This window comes from Diabrotica virgifera, chromosome 9, assembly GCF_917563875.1.
Source record: "Diabrotica virgifera virgifera chromosome 9, PGI_DIABVI_V3a".
In the NCBI taxonomy this organism is placed as follows: Eukaryota; Metazoa; Arthropoda; class Insecta; order Coleoptera; family Chrysomelidae; genus Diabrotica; species Diabrotica virgifera.
The window spans coordinates 18,804,427-18,819,354 of NC_065451.1; the positions used below are offsets into that span (position 1 = coordinate 18,804,427).

At 33.1% G+C, this 14,928-nt stretch overlaps 1 protein-coding gene across 2 annotated transcripts in view; it reads right to left on the minus strand.

Moving 5' to 3' along the window:
• LOC114331406 (NADP-dependent malic enzyme) overlaps positions 1–14,928 on the minus strand; it is a 125,199-nt gene that overhangs the window by 31,514 nt on the left and 78,757 nt on the right. For both annotated transcript variants that reach the window (XM_050660953.1, XM_050660954.1), the window contains exons 4-7: positions 14,710–14,890; positions 13,731–13,943; positions 7,621–7,729; positions 3,806–4,021 (exon numbers count right to left, since the gene is read on the minus strand). In XM_050660953.1, coding sequence (XP_050516910.1) covers positions 3,806–4,021; positions 7,621–7,729; positions 13,731–13,943; positions 14,710–14,890 — 719 coding nt within the window. The remainder of the gene's footprint in view (positions 1–3,805; positions 4,022–7,620; positions 7,730–13,730; positions 13,944–14,709; positions 14,891–14,928) is intronic.

Genomic DNA, 14,928 nt, shown 5'->3' on the forward strand with positions numbered 1-14,928 from the left:
AATCCACAAAGAGGATAGTCATCAACAGAAAACTTCATGATGTTTTGAAGTGTTGCAGTTTTGATGATAATTTGTTACCTTGGAGAAATCTTAACTGGAGAATACTAGTCACAACTTTAATGAAACTGGACGCAGTAATTAGTAAGAATACCACATTATGCACACACAATTCTTTTGACAATTGGGAAATTGCATGTTCTGTATTATGAGGTTTTGGAACATCCACTCTATTGCCCAGATTTGGCACCCTTGGACTTTCATCTATGCTCAAAACTAACTCACCGGTCAGCGCTTTTCGACCAATCAAGAAACCATTACATACATGTACACTTTGTACGAGAAACTACAAAGAAAAGACAACGGCATTGGAGCACAACGGCACAAAACTTATTTGATAGCACAAATTGTCGTTTTACCAGCAGGCCAAGAACTTTTCAAACCGTCATCGTATTCTTCTCTTTTTACCATTTTAGATATATCTAATAATAAAAAGTACGTTTATAATAGGCTGTTCAATCAGTCTCACGATTCTATAAGAGGGCGTTAGCTACCTTAGAGAGGTGCTACTAGCTTTTTATGTTGGTACAGTCTTCATATGAACGTATGTGAAGTTTCATTTCATTCTTTGTTTACAAGCCATTTAGTTTTGCCGTATTTTTTACAATGGAAAAAATCAAGTATCGTGCAATGATTGAATTTTTATTTTTGGAAGGTTTATAAGCAAAAAAAAATATGATAGAATGCTGACAGTGTATAAGGACTCATCGTCTTCAGTTAGTAAGAATGGTTGCTGAATTCAGACGGGGTCCTACAAGCCTTGAAGACGACGACGTCAAGGACGTCCAAAAAGAGCAACACCAGAAACAGTTAAAAAATATACAGGGTGTTTGGTAAAGAATGGGCCATAGCTTAACCATACATTCCTGAGGTTAAATTAGGTCGATTTAAACTAACTTACCTTAGTACAAAAGTTGATAATAACCGAAATACAGGGTGTCAAAGTTAAACTTTTATTTTATTTATTTTTGAATATTTCCTGACAGGCATGGGACAACAACACGAAATTTGGTAAGTGGTGCTGGTACTGTACACCCTACCAAATTATGTTAAAAAACGTTTCTAGCTACTACCAGAGGCGTACGGCAGCGGAACGTGAATGGTTGACCCTTCCCAAATTCTACGCTACTGGCGGAATTTCTATTTTAGTGCAATTTTCTGATTCTCCAATACTTTCTATGTAAATAATGTACTCTTCATTCGTAACGATAAAGCCATTAGTTTTCGAGATATTTGAAGCTAAAAACGAAGGAGCATAATACATTAATCAAAATAAGTGTGCCTTGTCATTTTTAACTTCAATGACTTTATCGTTACGAATGAAGAGTATATTATTTGCATAGAAAATATTGGAGAATCTAAAAATTATGCTAAAATAGCAGTTTCATCAGTGGCGTAGAATTTGGGAAGGGTCAACCATCCACTTTCCCCTGTCGTACGCCTCTGATATTAACCACAAACGATTATTAAACATAATTTAGTAGGGTGTACAGTACCTACACTTTCTGCCAAGTAGCATAGGGATATGTCAAATAGTTTTATAGTACCGGGCACACAGAGTTCTTAAAGTTTTAAATAAAGAATAAATTATTTAAAAAAATGAATACTTTAAAATAATTTGACATATCCATGTGATACTTGGCAGAAAGTGTAGGCACTGTACACCCTCCTAAATTATGGTAAATAATCGTTTCTGGCTACTAACAGAGACGTACGACAGGGGAAAGTGATTGGTTGAGCCTTCCCAAATTCTACGCCACTGACGAAACTGTTATTTTAGCATAATTTTTAGATTTGCCAAAACTTTTTATGCAAATAATATACTCTTCATTCGTAACGATAAAGTCATTAGTTTTCGAGATATTTGAAGTTAAAAATGAAAAGGCACACTTATTTTGATTAATGTATTATGCTCGTTCGTATTTACCTTCAAATATCTCGGAAACTAATGGCTTTATCGTTACGAATGAAGAGTACGTTATTTACATAGAAAGTATTGGAGAATCAAAAAATTGCACTAAAATAGCAATTCCGCCAGTGGCGTAGAATTTGGGAAGGGTGAACCTTTCACGTTCCCCCGTCGTACGCCTCTGGTAGTAGCCAGAAACGTTTGTATAACATAATTTAGTAGATTGTACAATACCAGCACCACTTAACAAATTTCGTGTTGTTGTCCCATGCCTGTCAAGAAATATTCAAAATTAAATAAAATAAAAGTTTAACTTTGACACCCTATATTTCGGTTATTATTAACTTTTGTACTAAGGTAAGTTAACGTAAATAGACCTATTTTAACCTCAGGAATCTAAGGTTAAGCTATGGCCCATTCTTTACCAAACACCCTGTATATGATATATTATTGGACAATCGTCGAGTGACTGAAAGAGATTTAGTAAAAGCCCTAGGCGTCTGATTGGGCAGTGTACGCAATATTTTGACTGAAGTATGTAAAGTGTTTTAGAGGGCTGTGTTCACAATGGGAGCCGCAGTCGCTAAAAATGGAACAAAAACACATTCGGGTGCGACTCCGAAAAGCGTTCTCGAAAGGATAAATTGGATTTTGTCCGTCGATTCATCTGTGCGTGGATGAGACTTGGGTTTATCACCATAATTCTTAATTAAAACAAGAGGCTAAAGAGTGGTGTGAACTAGTGTCCAGAAATCGGTAAAAAAGGTGTTATGCTTCTTTTCATGAGCATTTTTCAGTGCGTCACAAATGATAGAAAAAAAGGTAAATCCGTGATAATATACATTTATGACATTTATTCTAACATGACATTTTAGTTAAATCTGACAGTTCACATTTTATTTGCAATTTGGCATAAAAACAAATCAATTGTGTTTATTGCATTTATAAAATGGTATTTTCTTTGATTTGTATAGTCTTATAAATTGTACAGATTATATTCGTAGATATATTATATAATTCGCAAATAATTATTTTTCGATTATAGCGCCATCTATTGACAACTAGAATAAATGTTATAAATGTCACCGACGAAATGTAATCACCGACATGCGTTTTTTCTGTCACATACAATTTAATGCGTTAGAAAAAAATCGAAAAACTGTGACGCGCTGAAAGATCCTCATGAGAAAAAGCATAGCATCAGTTTTTTGGAATGCGAAAGGAATTTTGTTTGGGGATTACTGGCAAACCGGTAAAATAATAAATTCTGAGTGTTATTGTAACCTTTTAGACCAGCTGAAGGAAAAAATCATGAAAAAAGATCCGGTTTACAGAAGAAAAATCCTTTTCCATCAGAACAATGCACCATGTTGAGCATTTGACAATGGCTGAAATCCATACATTAAAGTTTAAATTGTTAGAGCATCCATCGAATTTACCAGATTTGTCCCCTAGCGACTTCCATCTGTTTCAATACCTAAATAAATTTATGCGTGGAAAGCGTTTTTCATCAAATGATAAGGTCATAACAGCTGTGGAAGCGTATTTTGATAGATTCTCCCTTCCAGATAGATAGATAGATTTTACCTTCCAGATTTTCACTTCAGGGATGGAATTCATAATTTGGTATCTGGTTGGAACAAGTGTATTGATGTTTAAGGAGACTCTACTGAATAATAAAGTGTATTCCAAAGCATAAAATTGTGTTTTCTTATCGAACCTCAAAACTTATTGAACAGCCATATTCCAAATTATTTTTTAACAGATATATATTTTAAACATACATTTTTAATGATATAAAAACGCATCTAGAATCGTTATTCCAATTTATTAGCTTACCTATTAATATTGACGGTTTAATTTCGTTAACAATGGCGGCAAAATCTTTGATGGGAGCGTGATTTTTGGCGTAATACTTCTTGTGGCCATCCAAACCGCCTTCGGGCCTTTCCAACGCTAACAATCCGTCGATGTCAACCATCCAAATTTTGTCTCTGGCTTCTTGTTCACTTAATCCTTCATTTTCTAAAGCTTTAACCGTCAAATCGGCAATACCTGTGAAAATTATTTAGCAAATAAAGAATCGTAATGTACAAAAAATAATTATTAGATGAAGTATAAAAAATTGGCTTAAAATCTTTTTTCTTTTCCTTGGCGGATAATATTATTGCAATGAGATTTATTCAGTTTCTTGCACTACCGTGAAAGCAGGTTTAACTTATTTACTACTTCAAAAATTATCATTATGCCAATGGAACGTGAAGGAAAGTTAGTAGCTACAAAAGAATTGGAAGAAATATCAATGAAAATTGTGACTGTGCAAGTTCGGAAGAGCGACACCTGGTTTCATAGCTCGGCAACATTGTTAGCACTTCTAATTATTTTGGCCAATTATATTAGGCGTGGTTACTGGTTAATTGTCAAGGCCATAGTCCAAAAAAGAATAAGAACAAGAAGTAAGTTTGAGGTTATGTTATTAAAAAGTAAACATTGCATTACAAGCAAAATACCATTAATTAAATTCACTTTAATAATTGTAGCCCAATAAATGACCGTTTTGGTGTGTAATTTCCAGGAGCAACTCCGAATTGCATGAAAATTTGGATTGAGGTTCTACTTACCATCCACTTGAAAGTTGAATTTGTGCCGTTGGTTGCTTTTACTTTGGGGGGTGACATTTACCCCTTCTCGGGGGTTGAAAAACGCGTCTTTAAAATAAGTTCGGAAATGGATAAATTTACTTATTTTAAGCACCTTTTGTTCTATAAAGTTTTTTACGTAAGTCAATACTTTTCGAGTTATTCACGATTTAAAATGTTGTTTTTTCGACAAAAAAACTACGTTTTCAGACGGTTTTTCGCAAATAACTCAAAAAGTAAATATTTGATCGAAAAAATATCCTTAGGAAAAATGTAGCTTATAAAACACCAAAAAAAAATGGTTTATCAGTAAAGTCTACAAATTGAGTAGAAGCAAAGTTGTAGCTCATGAAAAATACGTTCTTATTCGTCTAATTCCAAATCGAATAATTCAACGCGAAATCACCGAAGAAAGAAGCGTTTTTCGGGAAAACCTTATTAAGATTTTTAAAGTATCGAAAAAAAGCTTATTACTTGTTTTTTACAAAAGTTTACAGCATCAAAAATAAACGAGTTACACTGAAAAAAAAAAAGTTGGCCCCTTTTTTTTTGGTAAAAAAAATCGTGAAAACCTCCCTCTATTTAACACCCTAAATGAAATTAATCGTTTGGCTTTACCATCTATTTTAACTGTATGTGTATTGTTTATATGATCTGTAAGTTTGATTGGTTTGAAGTGCTTATTTTTGAAAAATTTCATTTTTTCAAAATAACTTAAAAAGTATTAGTAATAAGAAAAATCTTAAAGAGTAAAAAAATGTAGGTTTTGCTATTATAAATATGCTAGTTTCATTTTGTTTCTCCGTAAGACAAAAATTGGTTAAGATATAGCTGTTCAAAATTGGCATACACTCGTGATTAGTGACCAATTCAAGCTTTCTCAATTATAACCCTTTCAAAAATAAACACGTTAAACCGGTGAGACCGACAGATCATATAAAAAATAGATAGGTAAGTAAATTGTTTGTAAAGCGGTAGCGATTAATTTCATTTGGGGAGCTAAACACGGCGAGATTTTCATGATTTTTTACAAAAAAAAAAGAGGGCCAACTTTATTTTGAGCCTTACTTGCTTATTTTTAATGCTAAAACTTTTGTTAACAATTAAAACAAAGCTTTTTATAAACACTTTAAAAAAGTTTAAACGGGTTTTTCCTGAAAAGTGCTTAATTTTTCGGTGATTTCACCTTGAAATATTCGATTTGGAATTGGACGAATAAGAACGTATTTTTCATGAGCTACAACTTTGTTTTTATTTGATTGATAGACTTTACACTGATACACCATTTTTTTGGGTTTTTTATAAGCTACACTTTTGCTAAGTATATTTTTTTCGATAAAATATTTACTTTTTGAGTTATTTGCGAAAAACCGTCTGAAACGTAGTTTTTTTGTCGAAAAATCAACATTTTCAAAGGTAAATAACTCGAAAAGTATTGACTTACGTAAAAAACTCTAGAGAACAAAAGTTGCTTAAAATCAGTAAATCTATCCATTTCCGGTCTTATCTTGGACGTATGTTTCTTCACCCCCGAGAACGGGTGACTGTCACCCTCCAAGTAAAAGCAACCAACGGCACAATTTCAACTTTGAAGTGGAGGGTAAGTAGAACCTAAATCCAAATTTTCATGCAATTTGGAGTTGCCCCTGAAAATTACACGGTATCGCCGAATTTCCCGTTCATTTACTGGGCTACTGCATATCATATCAATATTGAGGAGCAACATATAATTTTTACAATTTATAACACGTCATTTGCGAAATCCCATTTTCTTCAATGACAGTAGGTATGAAATATACGTCAATTTGACAATTTCAATTAACAATATGAATTATTTAAGAATATAATGTTGTACTTGCACACAGCGAATAGGAGAGAATAATGATGAAAAACCATTTCAAGAATGGAGTTTGTAGCCTATGATTCGGACCAATATTATTCATCAGAAAGTGACGAAAACGTTGAAGAGGTGCATGACAATTATTACCAAAGTGAAACTGATTTATCTGAAAGTGAGCATATAACAGTGGAATGAACATATACGCTCTGAGCTTCGCTGGTGTCGCTCCTAGCGGATTACTAATGCAACTTTCACCGGTAATTTTTAAATTTATTATTTAATTGTTATCGCTTAATATATATTTACAACTCAAAAAAGTAATTAAATTGTAACCTATTTTTTAAAGATTTTGCTAATCATTTTAACGTTCTATTAATGAAATATTAATTTCTTACTTCGGATACTTTCACAATTATCGTGTAGATGGCGCTTAGATTAATTTATAATTACATATTACGAAATATTAAAACAAAATTGAATTCAGTATTTAAAACGTAAGTATATTTAAGGTAAAAATATACCCCACAGCACACAGCTTTGACGAACTAATATTATTCCCTATTAATATTTTTAATTTCAATGTTTTAAATTAATCACTTTGACATTTATGTCAAATTTCCAGTAAAAGCTTACAGACTTGTCACTACTGGCGCTCGCGAATTTTTAATTACCCCCTCTACCATAGCGTATACCCAATGAACAGAAATTTTATTTAACAATCAAGGTAAAAATAATTGTCTTGTTTGACAGAATGACTGCATTTAACATCTATTGATTATGTATCTTCAATTATTTGTATTTGAGGATGTAGTTAAAGGAATGGCAAGAGAAACCAACAAAAATGATCAAACGTTTTTACAAAATAATACGGTATTGATATAAAGACTATTTAGTGTTTGATTAGATATGCCCCAATAAAGGAACCGCTAAAATCGGCAATATTGCTTATGAGAATGAGATGTATTGCCACTATAGAATGACGAATGACTGAGTGAATCGGCGCGAATGAAGTGCGTTAGGTAGGCAGCGGAGAAGCAGTGTTGCCATTTATAGTGCGTATATCTAATTGAAAACTAAACACTCTGTATTAGATTAGTTATTTTCTTTTCATTCTGCTATTGGCATATCTAGTTGGTTTTAAATATTTATAATAAAATAGAACAAATAAAAATTACCTATAGCCGCTTCTCCAGCTCCCAGGAACAAGAATTTGTTGTCACTGAGTTTTTTGTTTGTAAGTCTTTTGGAAGCCAATAATCCAGATACTGCTACACTGGCAGTACCCTACAAGAATTCAAAATTAAGCGTTTTGTAAATTATACATTGTTTTGTATACTAAAACATTCGAATATTAAAACGTCAACCAATACTACAATAGACTGTATCATTTAAATGCATTCATTTTTTTTTCGAATCTTGAGAAAACTAATAAATATTTTTGAAAAATTTAAACGCAGAATGAAAGATTAGAATAGAAAAGTCCCTTAGAATAAACAAAAAGTTTCTTTTGAATGAGATATTTGAAATTAAAAATCACACTAAATTTTCTCTTTATTTTTCATCCCTGTAACTTATTAAAATAAACATTATAGAAGTTTTCAGGAAATTTCAGCCCTCGGTAATAACGTAATCTTACATTCTGCGTTTAAATTTTTCAAAAATACTTACTAGTTTTCTCAGGATTCGAAAAAAATTGATGCATTTAAAAAGTATTACAGCTGTACGTTTGCGCTTACGCCCTTAAGCAAATTTCTTAATTTGACATGTTTATTTATCAACTATTCGTCTTTCGTATTTGGACCTTATCTTGATTCAACTGTATAATATGTGGGAATGTATCTTTTTCTAGCTAGCTACTTTCAGGAGCAGGAAAGTTGTTGGTCACAGTGAGTCTAGTACTTAACGTACGCAGACGTGAACAGTGAATCTGCTGAATCATTTGTACAACGGACCTTGGGTAGCTCGAGTTGTCGATCATTGTCGTGTTCATTCAGGTTATGTTACATGTCATCATGCGTCTGTTGGCACGTTCTAGCGAAAAGTACAGAGTTGTGTTCTAGATTCTCGTCGCTAGAACCAACACAAACTTTAAGTAGAAGAAAAATATGTACAAATTTTCATTCTACACATAATTCATAAGTAGGGAGAAGAATATATACAATATCTCTCTCGAAAAACTATTGGCTATGTTATGGCCAAAAGGTCAGAAAAATTTGTATGTCCTACTAGTCCATTCTTTCACGGTTTTTGCTCTAAATTTTAAAGAACCGCTTGGATTGACATGAAATTTGGCATACGTATAGCTTACATGTCAAAGAAAAAAAGTGATATTGTGCCGATGTGTGCTTTTGCCCTGGGGGTGACTTTCACCCCCTTTTGGGGGTGAAAAAATATAAGTCTAAAATAAGTCCGGAAATGGATAAACTGACTAATTTTAAGTAACTTTTGTTCTATAGAGCTTTTTCGCCAAGTCAACACTTTTCGAGTTATTTGCGAGTGAATATGTTCATTTTTCAACAAAATAACTACATTTTTAGACGGTTTTTCGCAAATAACTCGAAAGTAAGTATTTTGTCGAAAAAAACGTTCTTAGCAAAAATAAAGCCTGTAAAAAAGTAAAAAAAATAGTGTACGCGTTAGGTCTCTGGACCTCGTAAAACCAGAGTTATAGCCAATGAAAAATAGATTCATATTCATCAAATTTCAAATTAAATACTTCGAAGTGAAATATCCAAAACATTAAGCACTTTTTGGGGAAAATCCATTATAACTTTTTTAAAGTCTTTTAAAAAAGCTTTATTTCTGTTTTTATAAAAAGTTTCTAGCATTAAATTTAATCAAGTTACGCTCAAAATAAAGTTGGTCGCTTTTGTTTTGGCAAAAAAAATCGGGAAGACCACCCCCTAATTAGCAACTTAAATGAAATTAATCGTTACCGCTCCACAAATTATTTTACTTATGTTGTGTTTATATGATCTGTAAGTTTCATCGATTCAAAGTGCTTATTTTGGAAAAAATTTGGTTTTAAAGTAAAATTTTTAAAAATTTTAATTTTGAAAAATATGCTTTTTTTCGAAATAACTTAAAAATTGTTAGTTACCAAAAATCTCGAAAAACAAAAAAAGTCAGCATTGCTTTTCTGAATATCACGTATTTTTTGTTTTTCTCTTAGACAAAAATTGATTGAGATTTGGTGTTTCTAAATTTGCATACATTCGTGATGAGTGACTCGTTCAACCCGTTTTAACTACAGCCCTTTTAAAAATAAGGCCTTTGAACCGACGAAACTTACAGATCATATAAACAATACATACACGCGTCAAGAAACTTGTGAAGTCGTAACGATTAAGTTCATTTGAGATACTAATTAGGGGGTGATTTTCCCGATTTTTTTACCAAAAAAAGGGACTAACTTTATTTTGAGCGTAACTTGTTTACTTTTGATGCTAGAAATTTTTTTTATATAACAAAAATGAAGCTTTTTTTAAACACTTTAAATAAGTTGTAATGAGTTTTCCCCGAAATGTGCATCATTTATGGTTATTTCAGGTTAAAGTATTCCATTTGGAATTTGACGAATATGAACCTATTTTTAATTAGCTATAACTCTGCTTCTACTAGGTATAGAAACGTGATATATACACCATTTTTTTTTTTTAATTTTGTACAGGCTATATTTTTGCTGTTGTTTGTATAATGTTTTTTCGACAAAATACGTACTATTTGAGTTATTTGCAAAAAACCGTCTAAAAGTGTAGTTATTTTGTTGAAAAAATGAACATATTCACTGGCAAATAACTCGAAAAGTATTGACTTAGTGAAAAAACTCTATGGAACAAAAGTTACTTAAAATTAGTCAGTTTATCAATTTCCGGACTCACTTTGGACGAATACTTTCTCACCCCCAAAAGGGGGTGAAAAGCACCCCCGGGGCAAAAGCACATATCGGCACAATATCACTTTTTTTCTTTGACTTGTTAGCTATGTGTATGCCAAATTTCATGTCAATCCAAGCGGTTCTTTAAAATTTAGAGGTTTTACAATATTTTACCGTTAAAGAACGGACTATACCTATTATTTAAAATCACTTAAAATAAGACAGATCACATCTTCTTCTGACATCTCTGCAGATTGGGTAGGTGTCTGTGGTATTGAATTCTGACTTCCTCGAAAGCCACGGAGACGTACTTTCTTCCTTCCTAGTGACAACAATGAGGGGAATCTCTTGCGTTATTGGATAGATGTGATGGGTATGATCTGCACCTCAATCCTAACCACAGCATCGGCCTCTCGCTACTGATTGATCACAACCCCCTTACACAGAGTTGTAAGTAGCAGGAAAACAAAATTTCAAGATCTACTGCGACAAGAGCGATTTTGTGTGCCCAGTACTTGTGGTAACATCAGAGATGAGTCGTTCGCGCCTGTTTCAACATTTGGCTAATCGAGTGCTCCTATTTCTCCGAACAATTCTAAATACTGACGAAATACGCAGACTTAACTAGAAATTAGGTAGTACCAGTTGTTTTCTTCTTCATCCGTCCGGATTATTGTAACATAACAAGCCGGCTCCAGTTGTTTGCTTCTTCCATTAGATCCGGATTATTATAACAAAAGTTTGCTTCCTGGTGTACCAAAAATATATACAATAATTAGCCTTATCTCGGATAATGGCGCCATGGTTCTCCAAACCTGTTCCGGCCACCTAGGTACTCAGCTGATCCGGTCAAATATGGCTTTGGCATCCCATATTAGCCAGTAAACTGCAACAGTCCGATACTTGCTGGATATGTGTACTTGCTCTACACGGTCAGTAAATTATCCAGGTCTGAACTCATCAAGAGGATATTGTGACACAATTATGTCACCCGACTGTTTTCAGCTCCTGGCCTATTTATTATAATTTAACAGCTTTTACCCTTTTTGTTTGCTGAATTTGATTTGTGTTTGTGAATGCATTTAAAAGGGGGACCTTTTTAACAGGTATACACCTCGATATTTCTTTTTCATTCTAGAAGTTTTATTGATTTCCACGAGGAAAATAAACTTCCTGTAGCTAGCTGTATACCATAAATCACAAAAATACTAGGATTTTTGTAAAAGGTATATTTTAAAATACCCTAAATTTAGGGTATTTTAAAATAAAATAAAATATACCTTTTATAAAAAACCTAGTATTTTTTTTATTAATTTATTATGTAAATATTGTTCTAAATTTTTCTGTACTACACACATGTCCAAAAGTTTGGAATACGTACAAATAATGTATCTACGCCTATGGTGGTTTCAAAACTGTTGTTGATATTCATTTTAGAGCGTTTTTACATGAAAATGATAAAAACTTTGAATTGTTTTCTTAGCATTTTGCCCATTTTGGTCACATTCAACTGATTAGCGTATTTACACATTATTTCAGTCTGTGTTTGAATTTGAATTGAGCCGTTTAAAAATGCCTAGAAACGTGATATCTCACTTTGACAGATCTAGAGTAATTGCTTTGTTACAGCAGGGCTTTAGCCAAAGTGATACGCGAATATTGTTGATGTTACTCAGAGTGCTGTATCTAAAATTTAAAAAAAAATTCCAAGAGACAAATGACGTCAAGGATCGTCCCAGAAGTGGTAGAAGTCGATGTACAACAGCAGCACAAGATCGGCAGATAACATTCATAGCTCGAAAAAATCGTCTGGAATCCACAAGTGGTGTATATCCAGAGAAACTTCTAGGCTGCAAGGACTGAATATTTCACGGCAAGCTATAACACGCCGACTAAATGCGGTAAATATGTATCGTAGAAGGCCCTTACATGTTCCTAAACTAACCTACCAACACAAAATAGTAAGGTTGCAATGGGCTACAGAAATGGTGCAACATGGTCCTAACTGGAATAACGTGATGTTCTCTGAGTCAAAAATTGGCTTGGTATCTGATTCGCGAAGAACACTGGTTTGGAGGGCCCCAGGACGACAAGCCAGACTAGAAACAGCCCAACAGCGTGTTCCGTTTGAAGGTGGCAGTATTATGGTTTGGTACCACATGGTTTGGTATTATGAGTGGTACACGGACGCCATTTCTGGTTCTGGAGAGAAGTGTCACTGGTGCTGTATACATCGAGGAAGTTTTAAATCCTGTCATACGTCAATTCCGAGGGGCAGTAGGTGATGAATTTGTGTTTATGCATGACAAAGCACCTCCTCATCGAAGAGCAGCAGTACAAAATTTTCTGGAAGAAGAAGGAATATCTACATTACAGTGGCCCTCGAATTCCTCCGATATGAACGTTATTAAACATGCTTGGGACATTTTCAAGACACGCATCAAAAAGCGAAACAATCCCCCTATTACACTTCGCGAACTAAAAGATGCTGCTCGTGAAGAATGGGAGAGAATTCAGCAAGCCCAGCTCGACCAGTTAATCGGGCAGCATGCCAAATCGCCTACAGGCATTCATACAGGCCAATGGAGGAAATACTAATTATTAGTTTTATTAAAAATTATTTTTTCCTTTACTAATTTATTTTTTAATGTAACTTGTACTTTCAAAGTTGTTCACTCCAAGAGAATAAATAATTTTTTTGCATATCGTTTATCTGGTTTTGAGATTTATTTAGTATTGTTAAGAATTGAAACAAAATGATGTTTAACTATTCAGAAAAGTTTATATATAAAAATCAATAAGAAGACGAAATATTCCAATATTCCAAACTTTTGGACATATGTGTATTCTTTTACTTGTATTATGTAAACATACAATTTCTTTCCGGAATATTCTCGAAAGATTATGTTTCTATAAAAAGGAAACAAAATTGTATATTTAGTCAGTTGTGAATTTGAAACCGTCGGTGTACTTTGATATGTAACGGGTGCGGTATAAATTTTGAATTTGTAATTAGAGACATTAGTAGATTTGGTGTAATAAATAAATTAGATATCATAGTTTGTAAAATAAAGGATATAAATTCAGTGTTTTTCATTTGTTTAGAAGTAAGTTATTAAAAATAAATAAACTCAACTAAAATTAAACATTAGTGCCTAAAAGATCATAGAAAAGTCAAGTCAGTTTTGTAACAATATTTACGACAGCTTCACTGCTTCACAATTTTTTCTAAAATAGAAACAGAGATTTTTGAAACAATATGAGTTTTTCAAGTGATATGGAAAGATCAATTTCTTGGTACTATTCGGCTAATAAAAGTAAGGTGCCTTGGATGCACTTGAATTCGGATTTTACTTAACTAAATAAGTAGCTAAAAAGAATTACTCAAAAAAATACTTAACAAATTACCTGAATATCGTCATTGAAAGTACAATACTGTTCTCGGTATTTGTAAAGGAATCTGAAGGCATTGTGGTTACCAAAATCTTCAAATTGAATTAAAGTGTTCTGACCATAACGTGTCACGATTGCTTCCATGAATTCGTCCAAAAAGTCGTCGTACAGTTTACCGGTTGATCTCTTCTGGCGAAGTCCAACATACAGAGGATCTTCAAGGAGAGCCTGAAAATCAGTATCATTCAAACAAAACGTATGGAGTAAAAAAATAAATATGCTTAAATAAAATTCTTGAACAAAATTATGGTACTTATTTGAATATTTGTTTTCTTTAGTAGGAATAAATAATCTATATAAGATAAGAGCAGAGTCTACTGTATTGTGGAGTATTCTTCTTTCTTAAGAGAGTTAAGAATTTTATTTCATTTCAGCCCTAGTGATTTTACAGACTCTTTTATTATAACAGTTTGTCTTGAAATCACTGAGTTTAAAAACTACTTTGCTATGTAAGTGAGTATGTACGTTTAATGCGTAGAGAGGAGTGCGATATGATTTTATTATGTGCACTGAGAAGCACGATATGATTGTATCTTTGCGGACAAGTAAACGAGATTTTTAAGCTAAGAGAGATTTTGCGATCTTTTTATGACTTTCTAGTTTTGTAGATCCAAAAAGCAATGAAATGTGTTACGACCGACTATTAAAAACCCCTTTTGTGAGGTTTTGTGACCTTTGGTGAGAATAGAACAATAAAAAATGCAGGTGTATAAAAAAAATTGTTTTTGCTTGTCTTTTAGAGTCTCTGACTTAGTTTTAGTGGCGCTGCAGATATTATGTAAATAATATTACTTGGAATATATGACATTTAACGAAACTGTAGTTTTCTTAAAGAAATATGTTACAGCCGGAACATACTGTATTTAGAAATTTAAGATCCTGTAAGTTCTTCACAAAGTGAGTAAGTCTACCTACTGAAAAAAGTTTCATTTACCTGATTATTGGTGCCGACGTCTAATACTACTGGTAAGCATTCATGAGGTTTAATTCCAGCTAAAGCTGTATATAAGGCCAGCTTTCCTACAGGAATACCCATGCCGCAAGCACCAAGATCTCCAAGACCTAAGATTCTTTCACCGTCTGTGACGACTACAGCTTTAACATCTGGTTCGGGCCTGAAATATAACACCCATTTATTGATTCGTTTTAAATT